The sequence below is a fragment of the Oncorhynchus gorbuscha genome, linkage group LG06 (genome assembly GCF_021184085.1).
Source record: "Oncorhynchus gorbuscha isolate QuinsamMale2020 ecotype Even-year linkage group LG06, OgorEven_v1.0, whole genome shotgun sequence".
NCBI lineage: Eukaryota > Metazoa > Chordata > Actinopteri > Salmoniformes > Salmonidae > Oncorhynchus > Oncorhynchus gorbuscha.
The window spans coordinates 69,933,007-69,953,207 of NC_060178.1; the positions used below are offsets into that span (position 1 = coordinate 69,933,007).

Below are 20,201 nucleotides of genomic sequence, written 5' to 3' on the forward strand. Positions count from 1 at the left end.
TTATTGATTTGAGGACATGAATCCAACATAGAATTTGTTAGCCTATTAACTTGTCGACAAGTTATTTACTGTATTGCAAAAGTGATATTGAATTGTGTTTGGTTCTCAACGCAACCAAATATCAACATTTGAAGATGTATATTCTATGTCACTGACTTAATCTTGCTTTGATTCCAGTTTGTCAACAAATTAGTGATTGATACTTACTGTATGTTGGATTCACGTCTCCATCTCAACCAAACATCTACAGTTGAAGTCGGAAGTTTACATACACTTAAGTTGGAGTCAATTAAAACACGTTTTTTCAACCACTCCACATATTTCTTGTTAACAAACTATAGTTTTGACAAGTCGGTTAGGAGATCTACTTTGTGCATGACACAAGTAATTTTGTGTTAGAAGTTAACATGCATTAAGTTGACTGTGCCTTTAAACAGCTTGGGAAATTCTACAAAATGATGTCATGGCTTTAGAAGCTTCTGAAAGGCTAATTGACATCATTTGATTCTTTTGGAGGAGTACCTGTGTATGTATTTCAAGGCCTACCTTCAAACTCAGTGCCTCTTTGCTTGACATCATGGGAAAATCAAAAGAAGTCAGCCAAGACCTCAGAAAACAATTGTAGACCTCCACAAGTCTGGTTCATCCTTGTGAGCAATTTCCACAATTTCCACGTTCATCTGTACAAACAATAGTACGCAAGTATAAACCCTATGGGACCACGCAGCCATCATACCACTCAGGAAGAAGATGCGTTCTGTCTCCTAGAGATGAACGTTCTTTGGTGCGAAAAGTGCAAATCAATCCCAGAACAAAAGCAAAGGACCTTGTGAAGATGCTGGAGGAAACAGGTACAAAAGTATCTATATCCACAGTAAAACGAGTCCTATATCGACATAACCTGAAAGGCCGCTCAGTAAGGAAGAAGCCACTGCTCCAAAACCGCCATAAAAAAGCCAGACTACGGTTTGCAACTGCACATGGGGACAAAGATCATGTCCTCTGGTCTGATGAAACAAAAATATAACTGTTTGGCCATAATGACCATCGTTATGTTTGGAGGGAAAAGGGGGAGGTTTGCAAGCCGAAGAACACCATCCTAACCGTGAAGCACGGGGGTGGCAGCATCATGTTGCGGGGGTGCTTTGCTGCAGGAGGGACTGGTGAACTTCATAAAATAGATGGCATCATGAGGAGGAAAATTATGTGGATATATTGAAGCAACATCTCAAGACATCAGTCAGGAAGGTAAAGCTTGGTGGCAAATGGCTCTTCCAAATGCACAATGACCTCAAGCATACTTCCAAAGTTGTGGCAAAATGACTTAAGGACAACAAAGTCAATTTATTGGATTGGTCATCACAAATCCCTGACCTCAATCCTATAGAAAATATGACGTGTGCGAGCAAGGAGGCCTACAAACCTGACTCAGTTACGTCAGCTATGTCAGGAGGAATGGGCCAAAATCCACCCAACTTCTTTTGTGGGAAGCTTGTGGAAGGCTACCCAAAACGTTTGACCCAAGTTAAACAATTAACAGGCAATGCAACAAAATACTAATTGAGTGTATGTAAACTTCTGACCCACTGGGAATGTGATGAAAATAATAATAGCTGAAATAAATAATTCTCTCTACTATTATTTTGACATTTTATATTCTTAAAATAAAGTGTTAATATAATAATATAATAATAATATAATAATAATATATAATAATATATGCCATTTAACAGACGCTTTTATCCAAAGCGACTTACAGTCATGTGTGCATACATTCTACGTATGGGTGGTCCCGGGGATCGAACCCACTACCCTGGCGTTACAAGCGCCATGCTCTACCAACTGAGCTACAGCCCAGATCCTAACTGACCTAAGACAGGGACTTTTTACTGGAATTAAATGTCAGGAATTGTGAAAACCTGAGTTTTTAAATGTATTTGGCTAAGGTGTATGTACATTTTCGAATTCAACTGTGTGTTAAAGAATAGGACTAAATCTAATTCAACTTGAAATGCACTTTAAATAAAGTTAGATTTATTCCTATTCTTTAACTTTGATTTTTGGTTGAGATGGAGATGTGAATCCAACACAATGATTAACTTGCAGATTACTTTTGAAATCAACCGAAGCTTTAAAAACCTAGGCCGCCTATATGTATTGTCTATTTTAAGTTGAACCCTGGGTTGAATTGAAACACCAGCTGTTGATGATGTTGAAAATGCTATATAGTCCAAAATAGTATTGTTGTTGTTATACTGTATGATTTATAAAGTATGGTTAAGTTTAATTTCCCCTGTTAAATCAACCCTATGAAATGACTGATAGCATTAGTGAATATATTTAGCTATTAAAATAACTGTCAATAATCGTTCTCATGATACCACATTGGTTGTAGTCAGTGACAAACTTCAAAGCTAAGCAGAGCTGGGCTAAGTTAAAACCCTGGATGGGAGATCAAATGAATAGCTGTTTATAGATTAACTCTCCAGTAGGAGGTGCTCCCCAGGCTGTTTTTTCTTCTTCTCATGCTGGCTATAAATCTTCTTTGGGATAGGGGGTGATATTTTGACATCCGGATGAAAAGTGTGCCCAAAGTAAACTGCCTGCTACTCAGGCCCAGAAGCTATGATATGCATATTATTAGTAGATTTGGATAGAAAACACTCTGAAGTTTCGAAAACTGTTTGAATAATGTATGTGAGTATAACACAACTAGTGAAAGCCAGTTCCTATGGCTTCCACTAGATATCAACAGTTATTGGAAATTGGTTGATGTTTTTCCTTTGAGAAATGAAGAAGTACGGCTATTCAGAATTAATGTCAAGCCAAGAATACTCTTTGGTTTGGGGCGCCCTCAAAACAACAATTGATTGTGTTAGTCTGAATTTGAAATTGATTAAATCAAGATTTTATGTCACTGATCTACACACAATACCCAATAATGTTAGAGGGAAATTTGGTTTGTAGAAATTAAAATGTGCTCAACAAATTGCATATTAAGTTGCATGGACTCATTCCATTTTCAATAATAGTGGTTAACATGATTTGATAATGGCACCCCACCCTATTAGGGTACCTCAATCGACTACTGAATTTAAAGACCAGGGAGGTTTTTCAATGCCTCGCAAAGATAGACACTGGTTGTAGAGACAGTATGCAAAAATAAATAAAGCAGAAGCTGAATATCCCTTTGAGCATGGTGAAATTATTAATTAGGCTTAAGATGGTGTATCAATACACCCAGTCGCTACAAAGATACAGGCGTCTTTCCTAACTCAGTGGTCAGAGAGGAAGGAAACTGCTCAGGGATTTCAACATGAGGCCAATGGGGATTTTTAAAACAGTTACGGAGTTTAATTGTTGTGATGTCAGAAAACTGAGGATGGATGAACAACGTTGCATTTATTGCAATAGGTCATTGATGTGACTTTATCATGGAGTAGCCTATATTAATTTCCAGGATTAGATTAGAAAAATTGTCCATTAAGTTACACAGAATGGAACATTGTCTTTGGCGCTCTCGCATACATAAAAAATATAAAAACAGACATAAAACATACACATTACACACATTGAGCATTAACTCATGTCAGTTCATCAGAATCTTATTTAGGATTGTCTCTGCGGAGGGGATAAGTCATTTCTTAAAGGTCCAATGCTAATAATTTCTGGGTAACAATGAAGTATCTTACTGTGATTGTTTTCAAAGAAATGGTCAATGAGAATCAAAAATAGCTTCTCAGCAAAGGGCAATTTCTCAAGCAAGAATTTAGCTATTATTTGCAGAGAGGTTTGGAACTCTTTCTTATTGGTGATGTCACCATTGGCCACAAATCCATCCCACTAAAATAGGCTAAAATGCTTTTCAAGCAGCTTTTACACTAAAATGGCATTATCATAATTTTCACAATTTCATAGTATTATTCCAACCTCATGGTGTGGAAATGAATATGGGCCTTTAATGCCATTCTTCCGTTGCAAGTGGCACCTTTTGTTCTTCGAACGGACGGCATCATTTGGATGGAGGCATGCCGCTTGTGGGTGACCTGAAGTGCTTTCCTTGTAATGTTCTGTGTGTACAGTTTTTGGAGTTGTGGCTGATTGCCGCCGACTATTTTGCTGGCCTGATAGACAACTTGTGCCAGTTTACTCCTGTTTCTTACTGAAACATTCTCATACCAGAAGATGTTGAAGGTTAAAACACTCTGTAAGTGATCTGTACACCATGGTCAGTGTGTGTTTGCTTGCATTAAAACTTTGTAGCTTCCTTTAGTATAAAAACACTACCTTTTGTATGGACTCTACTCTGAGTCCTCAGTTTCAGCCAGTGCAGCTGAGCTGCAATCTGAGACGCTTGTAATCAGAATCAGTGGGACTCAACATAAACCAGACCGTCTATCCATCCCAGATATGTTTTTGTTATGAAATATAACATTAACAATTTATGGGAACCTTTTAAGGGGTTGCTATTTCCCTCCTCAACTTTGTCATTGCTAGAGCATTGTGTCATATTGCCTTGTGAATTATCATGGCTGGGCTTGTGTCATATAGCCTAGTGAATTATCATGGCTGGGCTTGTGTCATATAGCCTAGTGGAGTATCAGGGCTGGGTTTGTCATATAGCCTAGTGGATTATCTGGGCTGGGCTTGTGTTTTATAGCCTAGTGGATTATCAGGGCTGGGCTTGTGTCATATAGCCTAGTGGATTATCAGGGCTGGGTTTGTGTCATATAGCCTAGTGGATTATCAGGGCTGGGCTTGTGTCATATAGCCTAGTGGATTATCATGGCTGGGCTTGTGTTTTATAGCCTAGTGGATTATCAGGGCTGGGCTTGTGTCATATAGCCTAGTGGATTATCATGGCTGGGCTTGTGTTTTATAGCCTAGTGGATTATCAGGGCTGGGCTTGTGTCATATAGCCTAGTGGATTATCATGGCTGGGCTTGTGTTTTATAGCCTAGTGGATCCGTGATTGAGCAAACATTTGGGTTGCAAATACTTGATCCAGCTCTTCTCCAGCTCCAGTCAGCCTAAAAAAGCAAAGTGCAGCTCTGTGCCAAGCTACATGAAGGCCTCTGGCCAAGTAAAGAGAGGCTCCAGACTACTGGCCTCACTTAAAGCAAACGCATGAAATTACACTTGGTACATGATGTAATTTGCATCTAGTTTCTGAAGTTGTCGATTATGCAAGTTGCTTGAAGTGGCACAGGATTTAGGTAAAATGTTGCTGTCCCATTGGCCCCTCTTGTGTTTTCTCAACTCATTTAGTCACAGACTGGCATATATGACCTGCAAAAACTAGTTTTAGATTTATTGGTATTTTACAAGAGGTAAGATAATACAAATGTTGACTTTAGGATGTTGAGAACAACCTTTTCATTCATTTAAATTCACACCCAAAGGAACAGCAACATTATGCATATCTCTGGTGAGTGATTGGGGCTTGCTGCTTTTACAATGGCAAGCTGTGTTGATGTGCTTTCAAATCAAATGAAAGTTAATTGGTCGCGTTCAATGGGAATGTGAATTGTCTTTGATTATGCTTGGTGGCTCATATATAGTATGCTGACCGTGCACATTTTTCCTCCCAGCCTCCTCGTCTCTGCCTCGCTTTTACCACTCTCCCCCTGTTTCTTTCTTTCTCTATAACTATGTTTCCATCCACAGTTTCAGGGAGTCAAGTCATATATATATATTTTTTAATGTTTAAATCACGACAGTTGTGATGGAAACAGGAGGTTTCGGTGTAATTTTATAAATGCCGACAGATAATGTGTTCGTTCTATATGGTGGGATCTTTTTGTGTTGTTAAAATTAATTATGCAGGAAATGGCATTGGAAACACCTTTATGCGCAAATATTGATATAATAACTATCATATCGAAAGTACATTTGGAGTCATGCGATGATATGGTGTTTGGTCCTCCCACTAAAATTTGGGAAACCATGCAGTTGTCAGGCTATAGATTAAATAAATGATGATGAACTTCGCAGGGTGGTGTATGAGCATGATGCTCCTTTCCAATAAATGTTGAAGGTCCCATTCTGGTGACATGATGATCGACGCTTGACTGCCGTTTCACAAATTTGAATATTCATGCTGTTATCCATAATAGGTGAATCTCGTCATGTAGACTAGCCAACCTGCACAGCCTATCCGTACTGTCTGCTAGAGCCAACAGGTCATGTAGACTAGCCAACCTGCACAGCCTATCCGTACTGTCTGCTAGAGCCAACAGGTCATGTAGACTAGCCAACCTGCACAGCCTATCCGTACTGTCTGCTAGAGCCAACAGGTCATGTAGACTAGCCAACCTGCACAGCCTATCCGTACTGTCTGCTAGAGCCAACAGGTCATGTAGACTAGCCAACCTGCACAGCCTATCCGTACTGTCTGCTAGAGCCAACAGGTCATGTAGACTAGCCAACCTGCACAGCCTATCCGTACTGTCTGCTAGAGCCAACAGGTCATGTACCAAGACCGGAGGAGGCCATTTGGTATTTAACGCAACAGTTCTTGTGACAAAACTATCGGTAGAGTTGAAAATGCGATGGAAACACATTGAACTTTAGATTTGTATTCGGTACATGAAAAAATTAAGCGAAAAAAAATATATTTTGTGTTCACTACATCATCACACAGTGATTCTTATCTGCAACGAGTCCATTTGGTGGAAACATACTGTACCATTGGTGGAGAAAATGTGCATATTTTCTTTATAGAATATACTCATGAAAATATGTCGGCAATTTGAAGAGAACCTATTTTACTCCTTCCTCTGCTTTATCATTCTCCATATTTCTTTCCCCATTCCTTTCCCAGTCTCTGATCCCAAATATAAGGCACATTCCCAGACTGTAGTTCACTACCCAGTCCTCTAGACTATACCCTTTCTAGTTTCACACTTTCAGTTCATCAGCAAGGGTCTAGGGACAGGGACCAGGGATTGAATTGGGATTGTGCTTTTCTCTGTATGTTCACAGAGCTCAGTGACCATGTTTCCTTTGACTTAGGGACTCTCTCAAAGGCTTAGTGAATGTGTATTCAGTGCAGCCAATGCATTTGCTGCATCACAGCCTCGCGAATTACAGTAATACTGCAGAAGGAATGCAATCCATCTGACACTGCAACCCAATCCCTCTGCATGTAGGATGGGGATAAGGAAGAGCAGCTTCCTTAGGGAAACTCTCATAAAGTAACACGCAGACCGGTGTGTGTTGGGGAGTGCTTGTTACAAGAGTGAAGTTTGGTTTCTTGATGAGGTTCGTGAGTTGGAGTGTGTCTAATAAGAGGGAGAGATACATACCTGGGTGGAATGTCTCTTTGAGAGGAGGTTACTGAGCTGGAGATGAGCTGGAGATCATGACTATCGAAAGAAGCTAATTGTTTCATGAGCATTTGAGTGGTTTTGTGTGTTCCTACATGTTGCATAGACATAACGAGACATGTAGAGAGAAAATGTGGCTCCATCCTCCTCTACTCTTTCCCCCAGTTCCCCCACTTCTGAGGAGGTAAAGTTGAGGGCACAAAGTTGAGGGCACGGCCACTCTGCCAGACAGCCAGGCCAGACGAAGGTAACTGATAAGACAACGTGGACCACCATTCAGGGAGCCAGAAAAGACATGACTAACATGTAGCCTGCAGTGTAGGAGTGTTTTGCCAGTAACCGAAAGATAAAAATCTGTTATTCTGTCCCCGAGCAAGGCATTTATTAACCCAATGTTTCATGGGTGCCATGGATGCTGTTTAAGACATCTCCCCACACCTCTCTGATTCAGAGGGGTTGGGTTCAGTGCGGAAGACACTTATCTGTTGAATGCATTGTTGTACAACTGACTAGGTATCCCCCCCTTTCACCCTTAGTTGACGATAGATTTTGCTTTGCTTCTGATGGTACCTCTCTCTCTTCCTCTGTCTCAGTCTGTAGTAAAGCATGACTGCCTGTGGATTGAGCACTCAAATCAAAAAGCCATCTGTCTCAGTTTAACTATTTGTTTGTAGAACCTTTTGAAGTATATTTTATTTGACACAATTCAACATTGAAATAAATATTGCCAGTGAATGTGGGTCGCCTGAACTTATACAGTATATAATTCTGTAAGGAAGCTTATGCAGATGTCCTCTATTTCAGAACAGTAAAAACTGATAGTCGTTTTTCAAAGGCATTCCAATGATATTCGCGATTTTGGAGGGAGATTAGTTTCTTTTTTTAAACCATTTACAATGACAGCCTAGGGACAGTGGGTTAACTGCCTTGTTCAGGGGCAGAATGACAGATTTTGACCTTGGCAGCTTGGGGATTCGATTCACCAACCTTTTGGTTACTGGCCCAATGCTCTAACTACTTGGCTACCTGCCGCCCAGGTTTAAGTAGATGCTCTCCATCCTTGGTCCATATGCTTTTTGATTTGTCTCGTGGTCGACTTCATTCCATCCGGTGTTGACCTGATCTGAACCCCAGCTCCTCTGACAGTGTCTCATTAATAAATAACCTGTCACGGTCTACGTACAAGGCAACAGTACCTTACACTGCTATGGAAGGAGCGCACACTGACTACATCTGGTTTGTGATTTTCCCAAGTCCGCAAGAAAGGTTTCGTCATCAACTGGCACAAACCCACTCTCCTTCATTTCCACTGCAATGATGTGTCTGTGGAAACAAATCAGGTATGTCTGTCAAGAGGGAGAGCCAGGTATCATCATAACGTTGAGAAGTGAAGAAGACAGGTTGTAAATTATGACCTCTCTAGAGAGACTTCAGACTGATCTTAGGTCTAGATGTGAGACTTATCCCTACTGTCCAATTCCATTGTGTTTGAGCTATGTTCTTTTCCATTCCGTGATTTTCTTGTTTTAAACTTTAAGGAGAATACTTCAGATGCTGACCTTCATTGCAGATCTACTCGAATTGTACTACACCAGCTTAGCTCAAATGCTTGTCGGCTGTGGCAGGGCTTGCAAACGATTACAGACTACAAAGGGAAGCACAGCCGAGAGCTGCCCAGTGACACAAGCCTACCAGATGAGCTAAACTACTTCTATGCTCGCTTCGAGGCAAATAACACTGAAATATGCATGAGAGCACCAGCTGTTCCGGAAGACTGTGTAAGATCATGCTCTCCGCATCCGATGTAAGTAAGACCTTTAAACAGGTCAACATTCACAAGGCCTCAGGGCCAGATGGATTACCAGAATCTGTACAACAAGCATGCGCTGACCAACTGGCAAGTGTCTTCACTGACATTTTCAACCTCTCCCTGTCCGAGTCTGTAATACTAACATGTTTCAAGCAAAACACCATTGTGCCTGTGCCCAAGAACATTAAGGTAACCTGCCTAAATGACTACCGATCCGTAGCACTCACATCTGTAGCCATGAAGTGCTTTGTAAGGCTGGTCATGGCTCACATCAACACCATTATCCCAGAAACCCTAGACCCAATCCAATTTGCCGATGACACAACTGTGGTGGGCCTGATCACCGACAACGACGAGACAGCCTATAGGGAGGAGGTCAGAGACCTGGCCATGTGGTGCTAGGACAACAACCTCTCCCTCAACGTGATCAAGACAAAGGAGATAATTGTGAACTACAGGAAAAAGAGGACCGAGCACGCCCCCATTCTCATCGACAGGGCTGCAGTGGAGCAGGTTGAGAGCTTCAAGTTCCTTGGTGTCCACATTACCAACAAACTAACATGGTCAAAGCACACCAAGACAGTCGTGAAGAGGGCACGACAAAACCTACTCCCCCTCAGGAGACTGAAAAGATTTGGCATGGGTCCTCAGATCCTCAACAGGTTCTACAGCTGCACCATAGAGAGCATTCTGACTGGTTGCATCACATCAGCCTCCGACCGCAAGGCACTACAGAGGATAGTGCGAACGGCCCAGTACATCACTGGGGCCAAGCTTGCTGCCATCCAGGACCTCTATACCAGGCGATGTCAGAGGAAGGCCCTAAAAATTGTTAAAGACTCCAGCCACCCTAGTAATAGACTGTTCTCTCTGCTACCGCACAGCAAGCGTTACCGGAGTGCCAAGTCTAGATCCAAGAGGCTTCTAAACAGCTTCTACCCCCAAGCCATAAGAGTCCTGAACATCTAATCAAATGGCTACCCAGACTATTTGCATTGTCACTTCAATGCATGTTCACTTCAATAACTACCTACATGTACATACTACCTCAACTAACCGGTGCCCCCACACATTGACTCCGGTACCCCCTCCTGTATGTAGTCACACTATTGTTGTTTTTACTGCTGCTCTTTAATGACTTGTTACTTTTATATCTTATTCTTATATTTTCTTATATTTTTTGAATCTGCATTGTTGGTTGGAGGCTCGTAGGTAAGCATTTTCACTGTAAGGTCGACAAATCTGTCGTTCTGCCCCTGAACAGGCAGTTAACCCACTGTTCCTAGGCCGTCATTGAAAATAAGAGCTTGTTCACAAGCATTTCGCTACACTCGCATTAACATCTGCTAACCATGTGTATGTGACAAATAAAATTGGATTTGACCTGTTGTATTCGGCGCATGTGGCTAATACAATTTGATTTGATTTAAGATACTATTGGGTGTAACAAACCCAGTCATTCATGGATGAAGTTTTAACATTGGCTTTTGTTAGACTAAAATGAAACAAGTTGCCTGAAGTTATCATGCTATATGACCCCCTTATTTTGGGGGGAAATTACAGCTATGCTGACGATATGAAATATGAATTCCATTTTGGAATTTCCCATCTTGAACAAGAAAGAAATAGGGTATTCTGAACATATAATTAAGTGCAGTATGTCAGGCTCATTCTACACCTGTCTTGGGCCTCAACCAGAACGTTTTTTTTCTCAACCCATCACAGTAACTTTAAAGTTAGACTAAAAAATATTTCGGAGTAACTTCTAATCACTGGTAGACCTATTCTTCTAGGTTTATGCACACCACTTTGCATTGGATGGCACATAATATAATTGAATTTATAACAACCTTTATAAGTCCACTACAGCAAGGTGTGGGGTTGTACGACAAAACATGTTTTGTGCTCTCTTTCTATGTTTTTAACATAATTATTTGAAGAGGATGTGGAAAGAAGTTGTTAAAAGCATGATTGTTGTATTTACTTAAATGGGCAATCTGCAGTTCAAATAATAACAAAGCGGACACCCCACCTCGGTTTTGGTCAACAGCTCAGGAATTGGGTTGGAGAAATGTAACCTCTCTCACATTCATAGACTGAGCTATGAAAGCAAGGAATGACCATCCGTGATGTCAAAATTATAGTTTTAACCATGTTTTGAGGTTACATAGTCAATGTTTGTTTACAATTACATTGTTTACAAACTGGAGTAAAACAATCTTATATTTGGGGGTTTCTGATCGGGTACAACAGTTGAACTAAGCTCATGAGGCATTTTTAAGTTATATTCTTCAAGAATCACCCCATTCACGAAAAAGGTTTGCGTGGTCGTGGCTTTCTAGGTAAAGCAGGCAGACAGGCATAGAGGCATTCAGTTACTGTTCGATTGAACGTTAGAATGGGAAAAACGAGTGACCTAAGCAGCTTTGAGCGTGGTATGATCATTGGTGCCAAGCGCACCGGTTCCAGTATCTCAGAAACGGCCGGCCTCCAGGGCTTTTCACACACAACAGTGTCTAGGATTTACAGAGCATGGTGCGACAAACAAAAACATCCAGTCAGAGGCATGCCTGTGGGCGAAAAACAGCTCATTAATGAGAGGTTGAAGGAGAATGGCAAGAATCGTGCAAGCTAAAAGGTTGAACCACAAAGAAGCAAATAACGGCGCAGTACAACAGTAATGTGCAGAGCGGCATCTCGGAACGCACAACTAGTCAGTCCTTGTCATGGATGGCTATTGCAGCAGACGACCACACCAGGTTCCACTCCTACCAGCTAAAAACAAGAAGTGGCTCCAGTGGGCACACTGTGCAATTGAGGAGTGAAAAACATTGCCTGTTCCAATGAATCCCGTGTCCTGTTACGTCATGCTGATGGCAGAGTCAGGATTTGGCGTAAGCAGCATGAGTCCATGGCCCCATCGTGCCTGGTGTCAATGGTACAGGCTGGTGGTGTAAGGGTGTGAGAAATGTTTTCCTGGCACACCTTACATCTCGATACCTATTGCGCAATGTTTCCATGCCACAAAGAATTCTGCCTGTTCTGGAGGTAAAGGGGTGTCCAACCTGGGATGGGTTTACCTAATAAACTGGCCACAGAGTGTAAATTAATTCAAAAGTAAAAAATATAAATAATGTATGTTACAATCACAGATTGCCGATTTAAAAAGCAAAATGTCTATGATAATCTTCAGAAAAGGCTTAATTCACAACCTGGAAAAAGACAGCATGATATAATTACACGGTATATCATCAACATTTCCTGACTTGTCTTCTTACAGAAGACTTCAAAAGCCACTTACAGACACAAACACAGGATAGTGTCTATGCCACAAACTGTCATCGTTCCCTTTCTCTTCAGATAATTACCAGTTTCATATGCTGGACTTATTCTTGCACTGCTGTTACATTTTGTCATTGTATTTGTGTTTCTGGTGAGTAAATTCTTATTGCAACATCCTGTCTTTGTTGTATTTCTAGCCCAGGACAACCCTAACAGTCTGAGACACAAATACAACTTCATCGCTGACGTGGTGGAGAGGATCGCTCCGGCCGTGGTTCACATTGAACTCTACCGCAAGTAAGAGCTGTGTGTGTGTGTGTGTGTGTGTGTGTGTGTGTGTGTGTGTGTGTGTGTGTGTGTGTGTGTGTGTGTGTGTGTGTGTGTGTGTGTGTGTGTGTGTGTGTGTGTGTGTGTGTGTGTGTGTGTGTGTGTGTGTGTGTGTGTGTGTAGGTCCTTGAATATCTGTAGACAAATACCAGAGTTTTCTTTACGACCCACCTGGATGTAAGAATACACTAGTTGGGACAACACTTAAGTACTTATCCTTTTTCATTATCTCTGCCTCATTCTCTTTCTCCATATCCGCTGTCTCTCCATCACCCTTCTCCCTATTTCTATTCCTCCCTTTCTCTATAAATCTCTCTCTCTCTCTCTCTCTCTCTGCATCTCTTTCTTTCCCTTTCTCTGTATCTCTTTCCCTTTCCATCTCTCCATCTTCCCCTCCCTCTCGCTCAGGATGGCATATTCTAAGAGGGAGGTGGCGGTGGCCAGTGGCTCAGGGTTCGTGGTGTCGGAGGATGGACAGATCGTGACCAACGCCCACGTTGTGGCCAATAAGCATAGAGTAAAGGTGGAGCTGAAGAGCGGCGCCACCTACGACGCCAAGATCAAAGACGTGGATGAGAAGTCCGACATCGCACTCCTCAAGATCGACTCACCAGTAAGAGTGGTCACTAGAGGTCACGGTCATAGTTACAAATCAAATTGAAATAACTTTATTCAAACAACTTACCACATCAATAGTTAATATAGGAGTCAAACGGAGGCATAAGGAATGGGTTTGCAGTTAGAAACATTTGCAACATGTTAGTTTGCCTGTGTGTGCCACCCACTCCTTCACAAAGATTGTCACATTATTTCTTCAAATGGAAACTTTATGGAATATTATAAGCGGCATAAATAGTGGGTTTGAGGAGTGTGACTTTACACAGTAGCTCCCACGCTTCAGTCCTTTTTCATTCCTGCCTATGAGAGTGTGTGGGAATGACATTGACAGTTTCAACACCCGGGAAGCAGATTGGATTTTAAATACAGCCTTCCAGGTCAACAGCAGCCATCTTGGTGCCGTACTTTCCTATATTTTACAACTGCATATCGAGACACCGTTGGCAACGTGAGTAACAATTACTCAATATTATTCTCTATAAAACAGCAGGGGAGTCAAAATTGCAAGATGTTATTGATAGAAAGGTGTTGTTCAGCTTGATAACATAGAGATTGTTTGAGTGATGCAACCAAATGGTCCTTGTAAATGCTGTTGGCAAATGGCACTTCATAAAACAGCAGTCATTACACAACGATTTTCAGAAATATACCGGACTTGGAAGATATTCCGCAAAGACTCATTAACAGCAGATGAAAACCCATGTTATGCTCCAATGAGAAAATAGTTTGATTGCAAAAGTTTTGCTCATAAATGGCCTTACAGGCCAGGCCATGTAAGGTTTTTGCCACGGGAAAGTACAGTAATATTGAGAGGCTGTTGCTTTGTGGACCGGCGGGATACACATCCCACATGAATCATAGTCGACAACCATATGAAGGAATGCCTGGCACCTAGTCAAAGCCACGGGCTAGTAGTAACTGCACAGCAGAATGCCTCACCAAGCTTTCACTTGCTTCAATGCACAGCTGAAAAGACACTCACGACAAGAACAGGGCTACACACTGCATCAGCCCAAAACGTCAAGACAAGCACAAGGCTATGTTTTCTTTTATGCAGCCTACATTGGTTCCCCATACTGGCCCTGGAAGACCACTGTGCTATATTCTCAGGTCTACATTCAAGACCTATGCTAGACAACAGTCAGGTGATATCAGACCCAAGGCAGTGATCCATCAATATCTGAAGAAAATATTATGTATGGAAATAGTTGTTGTAATGAAAACCAGCATAAATATTATATAAACAGGACCAGTCGCAAGACACTGAAGAGTCTAATACTTTGCGCCATGATGGTAAAGACTACCACCCAACGACTGGTGGACCATGACAGCCCAGCGCTGATTGTGGATTGACCATACACCCGGGGCCCCATTGTGGCTCCATAGCTAAGACTTCTTTATATTTTGTTTATTTGGATCCCCATTAGCTTTTGCATAAGTAGCAGCTACTCTTCCCGGGGTCCACAAAAAACACAAAACATGACAAGTAACAAAACACTGATAGTCAAGGACATTCACACCGTTGATATACAAACAATACAATAACAAAAATAATATAAACAATACAAATATATATATATTTGAGTGTTAGTGTGTCTGTGTTTGTTTGTGTCCCCATCACAGTCCCAGGAGTTATTATTTAATCCGTTTTTAATGGTAATTTTGCTGTTTGCTTGAGTAATTGGAGGTGGAAGGGAGTTCCATGCGATGATAGCTCTGTATCATGCCATGAACTCGTTTTGAACATGGGGACTGTGAAGAGACCCCTGGTGGCATGTTTTGTGGGGTATGTATGGGTGTTTGAGCTGAATGTTGTTTGATTATGCAGACAATCTGGAATTTAAGTCACAGTAATATTTATCATAAAAACTAGAAGAGAAGCCGTTAATCTCTCGTCAACCCTCAACCAGGAAAGACTTGCATGCATGTTGTTGATGTTAGTTCTGTATGTGCAGTTAATGGAAAGGCCTGCTGCTCTGTTTTGAGCCAGCTGCAGCGTTGCAATGTCTCTCTTTGCTGCACTGGACCATATTACCAGCCAGTAATCAAGATAGGACCAGATCCTTAATAGCTAGTACAGTTGATTTTTGTGTCAAAAACACAGGACTTACAGTGGGGCAAAAAAGTATTTAGTTAGCCACCAATTGTGCAAGTTCTCCCACTTAAAAAGATGAGAGGCCTGTAATTTTCATCATAGGTACACTTCAACTATGACAGACAAAATGAGAAAAAAAATATTTTTAATTTATTTATTTGCAAATTATGGTGGAAAATAAGTATTTGGTCACCTACAAACAAGCAAGATTTATGGCTCTCACAGACCTGTAACTTCTTCTTTAATCAGCTCCTCTGTACTCCACTCGTTACCTGTATTAATGGCACCTGTTTGAACTTGTTATCAGTATAAAAGACACCTGTCCACAACCTCAAACAGTCACACTCTAAACTCCACTATGGCCAAGACCAAAGAGCTGTCAAAGGACACCAGAAACAAAATTGTAGACCTGCACCAGGCTGGGAATCTGAATCTGCAATAGGTAAGCAGCTTGGTTTGAAGAAATCAACTGTGGGAGACATTATTAGGAAATGGAAGACATACAAGACCACTGATAATCTCCCTCGATCTGGGGCTCCACGCAAGATCTCACCCCGTGGGGTCAAAATGATCACAAGAACGGTGAGCAAAAATCCCAGAACCACACGGGGGGACCTAGTGAATGACCTGCAAAGAGCTGGGACCAAAGTTACAAAGCCTACCATCAGTAACACACTACGCCGCCAGGGACTCAAATCCTGCTGCTTAAGCCAGATGTTTGCTAGAGAGCATTTGCATGATCCAGAAGAAGATTGGGAGAATGTCATATGGTCAGATGAAACCAAAATATAACTTTTTGGTAAAAACTCAACTCGTCGTGGTTGGAGGACAAAGAATGCAGAGTTGCATCCAAAGAACACCATACCAACTGTGAAGCATGGGGGTGGAAACATCATGCTTTTGGGCTGTTTTTCTGCAAAGGGACCAGGACGACTGATCCGTGTAAAGGGAAGAATGAATGGGGCCATGTATCGTGAGATTGTGAGTGAAAACCTCCTTCCATCAGCAAGGGTATTGAAGATGAAACGTGGCTGGGTCTTTCAGCATGACAATGATCCCAAACACACCGCCCGGGCAACGAAGGAGTGGCTTCGTAAGAAGCATTTCAAGGTCCTGGAGTGGCCTCGCCAGTCTTCAGATCTCAACCCCATAGAAAATCTTTGGAGGGAGTTGAAAGTCCGTGTTGCCCAGCAACAGCCCCAAAACATCACTGCTCTATAGGAGATCTGCATGGAGTAATGGGCCAAAATACCAGCAACATTGTGTGAAAACCTTGTGAAGACTTACAGAAAACGTTTGACCTCTGTCATTGCAAATACATTCATTAAAAATCCTACAATGTGATTTTCTGGATTTTTAAAATAATTTTGTCTGTCATAGTTGAAGTGTACCTATGATGAAATTTACAGGCCTCTCTCATCTTTTTAAGTGGGAGAACTTGCATATTTGGTGGCTGACTAAATACTTTTTTGCCCCACTGTATTTTTAACAACAGACATATATCCCTCCCCTTCTTCAGATCAACTTTGTCAATATGACTTGAACATGATCATTTGGGCTACAGACACCCTGGTTCAAATCCAGGCTGTATCACAACTGTCCGTGGTTGGGAGTCCCATAGGGTGGCGCACAATTGACTTCCTTACTTAGATAAAGGTTACATTTAAAAAATGTAACAATTGACAATCCAATGTTATACCTAGGAGTTTAGCTTCCTCAATTTGCTCAATGGTCACACCCTTTATGTACAACTCCAGTTGAGGTTTAGGTGTTAGAGAATGTTTTGAACCGAATACAATGCTTTTAGTTTTAGATCTATTTAAAACCAGTTTACCTATTCAGATACTGACTGTAGCTCCTTATTAGAATCTCAGTGAGCTCACTGGCTTTGGCTACTAACATGTAGAGTGTGGAATCATCAGCATACATAGTCATTCTAGCTTTGTGTAAGATCAGTCGCAAATCATTTGTAAAAATAGGGAAAAGTTACGGCCCAAGGCAACTGCCCTGAGGGATTTGGCACTGTAGATATCTGATGTTAGAGAAGCTTCCATTGAGGAACACACTGTGGGTTCTATTGAATAAATAACTGACCAAACATGTGATGGCAGGTGATGCGAAGCCATAGCAAGTGAGTATTTTTCAATAACAATTTAGGATCAATAACATGAAAGGCTGCACTGAAATCTAACAATACAGCTCCAACTATCATCTTAATATCCATTTATTTTAATCATCGGTCATCTGAGTCAGTGCAGTACAAGTTGAATACCCTTCTCTGTAGGCATGCTGAAAGTCAGTAGTTAACTTGTTCCCTGAAAAAATATTATTCTATTTGGTCAAACAATCCTCTCCATCAGTTTACTAAGAACAGGCAGAAAACTGACTGGTCGGCTGTTAGAGCTAGCAAAGGGTGCTTTACTATTTTTAGGCAGTGAATTACTTTCGCTTCCTTCCACGCCTGTGGGCACCCACACTCCTTTAGGCTTTGGTTAAAGATATAGCAAACATACAGTCTGCTACCATTCTCAATAGTTTGCCATACCTGGTGGCTTATCATTATTGATGGATAACAATACTTTTTCCACCACTCCCACACTAACTTGACCAAATTCAAAACAGCCATCTTTCTCTTTCATTATTAGATATTTGATTAAAAAAAATATATGATTGTTCACTGTTCAATATTGTCATTTCACTTCTGAGTTTTTCCACTTTGCGTGTGAAATAATCGTTAAAATGGTTGGCAATATCGAAAGGTTTGTTATCGATAACCCATTACCTTCAATGGAGATTATTTGGGTTTTCTGCCCATGACATCATTTAAGGTACTCCAAAGTATTTTTTCCATTGTGTTTTATGTCATTTATCTTTGTTTGAGAATATAATTTCTTATTTTTTTTATGTTTAGTCACAAAATGGCTCAATTTGTTGAGCCAGCTGTTGAAATCTTTGCCCCAGTTGTCCCTTCTATGCGAGACAGTGTCTACCCAGTTCCATGGGGGACAGCACATCCCTAATGCTAATGATACAGGGGATAGGGGAGGGTGTTTGTGAGGGAAAGAGTCAAATAGAGATGGAGAGAGTCAGTGAAAGAGAAATTAGAGGATGAGAGAGGGAGGGAGATAATTAGACGGGAAAATAAAGGGAAAGTTGGAATTTCTTAATTTGAAATGTAAGGGAAAATATAGGTTTGTACTCTTTAAGTATTCATCCCTTTCCATCTTTTCCTCACTCTCCCTCCTTCTCTGTATCTCTCTTGCTTCAATTGGGAGTCATTATGAGTAGGGGTTACTATTGTCAAACTTTGTAGTGCATATAAGCCCACTGAGAAAGAATCAATCACACATGTGAGCTTTGAAAATGTACTTTTTGGATGTAGAATATCCTTTCTTCCCCCTCGGTGCTCCATGAGAAGCAGAGTTTATTGGTGGCTGGGTTGGTCCGTTCTTGGGTTGTGGTGTGGTGTGGTGTACCCCCGTCTCTGGGGAAGACATTAGTCTGTCTGCAGCAGCTGGGACTTCAGAGGATGGGATGGGAAAAAGTGCTACACTCCTTTCTGACAGAAAGAGAGTGGGATAGGAAGAGAGGAAAACAGTTCCATATGTCTGGAAAGCTAAGTATGCTAATAGGCTAATGAGTTCTCTGTGTGATGTAGCGCTGGGAAGATATTGAGAGAGGTCATCATGTAGGGGAAGGAGCAGCTTGTTAACCCTATCAACTCACTGCCTAACTTGTCTCTCATACACAATAGTTCACTGACGATGTCCTCAATTTGGGCAGTGCCAATAAAAACTGAGGAAGTCATGTCGACAGACTGATTGCGGTTAAACATACCTAGCCAAAAGAGGACGACACATCATCATCACTAAATGCATTAGCTCTTATTGGTTTAGGAGTCATCCAGGACATGCTCTGCTCCTCATCTTGTGGAAAAAGTGGTGTTCTTCTAGAAAGAAGCAGAGGGTAAATGAATCACATCCTCGTCTCATCCTCCATTTCACTCGCTCTCCCACAATCGTTCTCATCCATTTGGATGGAGCGTGTGCGGACGAGGGCCAGGGAAAGCCGACTGGCCTTGCTCTTCTATTCCATGCTGCAGACTTGGCCTAGTTTGTAGGTGGTTGTTTTCCAAGCCAGCGATGCGGGGAAGAGAGACCCAAACATCCCAACCGCATCTCGTCAGGTCTGCATGGCCCAGAGATCAAAAGTGTGTGGCGTCTAGCCGCCGTCAGTGAGATGTCATCCAGGGTGTCTGGAAACCTGAAGGGAGCTTTTGACCACGTGTTGGCTGGGATATTTACAACAATGTGCGCATATTGTTTTTCTGTCCGATATCAGTGAAGGTCGGGTTAGCCAGTATGGTTGAAAGGTGTTTATATTAACTAGCCTATGCTATTAAATATTGTTCAGCTGGCTAGCAATCAGTGAGGGATGGGACATTTCTTTTTCTTATGACATAGATTTTCCCCAGCCCCTGTGATATAGTTGGGTGCGCGCGTAACTCTTTCCCTGAAACTAGCTGTTATGTTGAGCTCACACACATACGTTTCCTGCCACCCCTCAGCCATTGCCGATCCCCAGAGCTGATGGTTCTACAGGTGTGAGCATGTTGGATCACGCTCCTCTTTATTCATTGTGGCACAACCCTTGGGCTAAAAGTTCACGTGTAGCCAAAGTACTGTACACCCACCAACAGTCACACCACTTGCTAGTCCTCCCCATGATACCTACAGTATGA

At 41.7% G+C, this 20,201-nt stretch overlaps 1 protein-coding gene across 1 annotated transcript in view; it reads left to right on the forward strand.

Annotated features, from left to right (window-relative positions):
- The window catches only part of LOC124038278 (serine protease HTRA1A-like), a 33,653-nt gene that overhangs the window by 3,020 nt on the left and 10,432 nt on the right, over positions 1-20,201 (forward strand). Inside the window, exons 2-3 of the mRNA XM_046353942.1 lie at positions 12,618-12,717; positions 13,156-13,360. Of these exons, the coding sequence (XP_046209898.1) occupies positions 12,618-12,717; positions 13,156-13,360 (305 nt within the window). The remainder of the gene's footprint in view (positions 1-12,617; positions 12,718-13,155; positions 13,361-20,201) is intronic.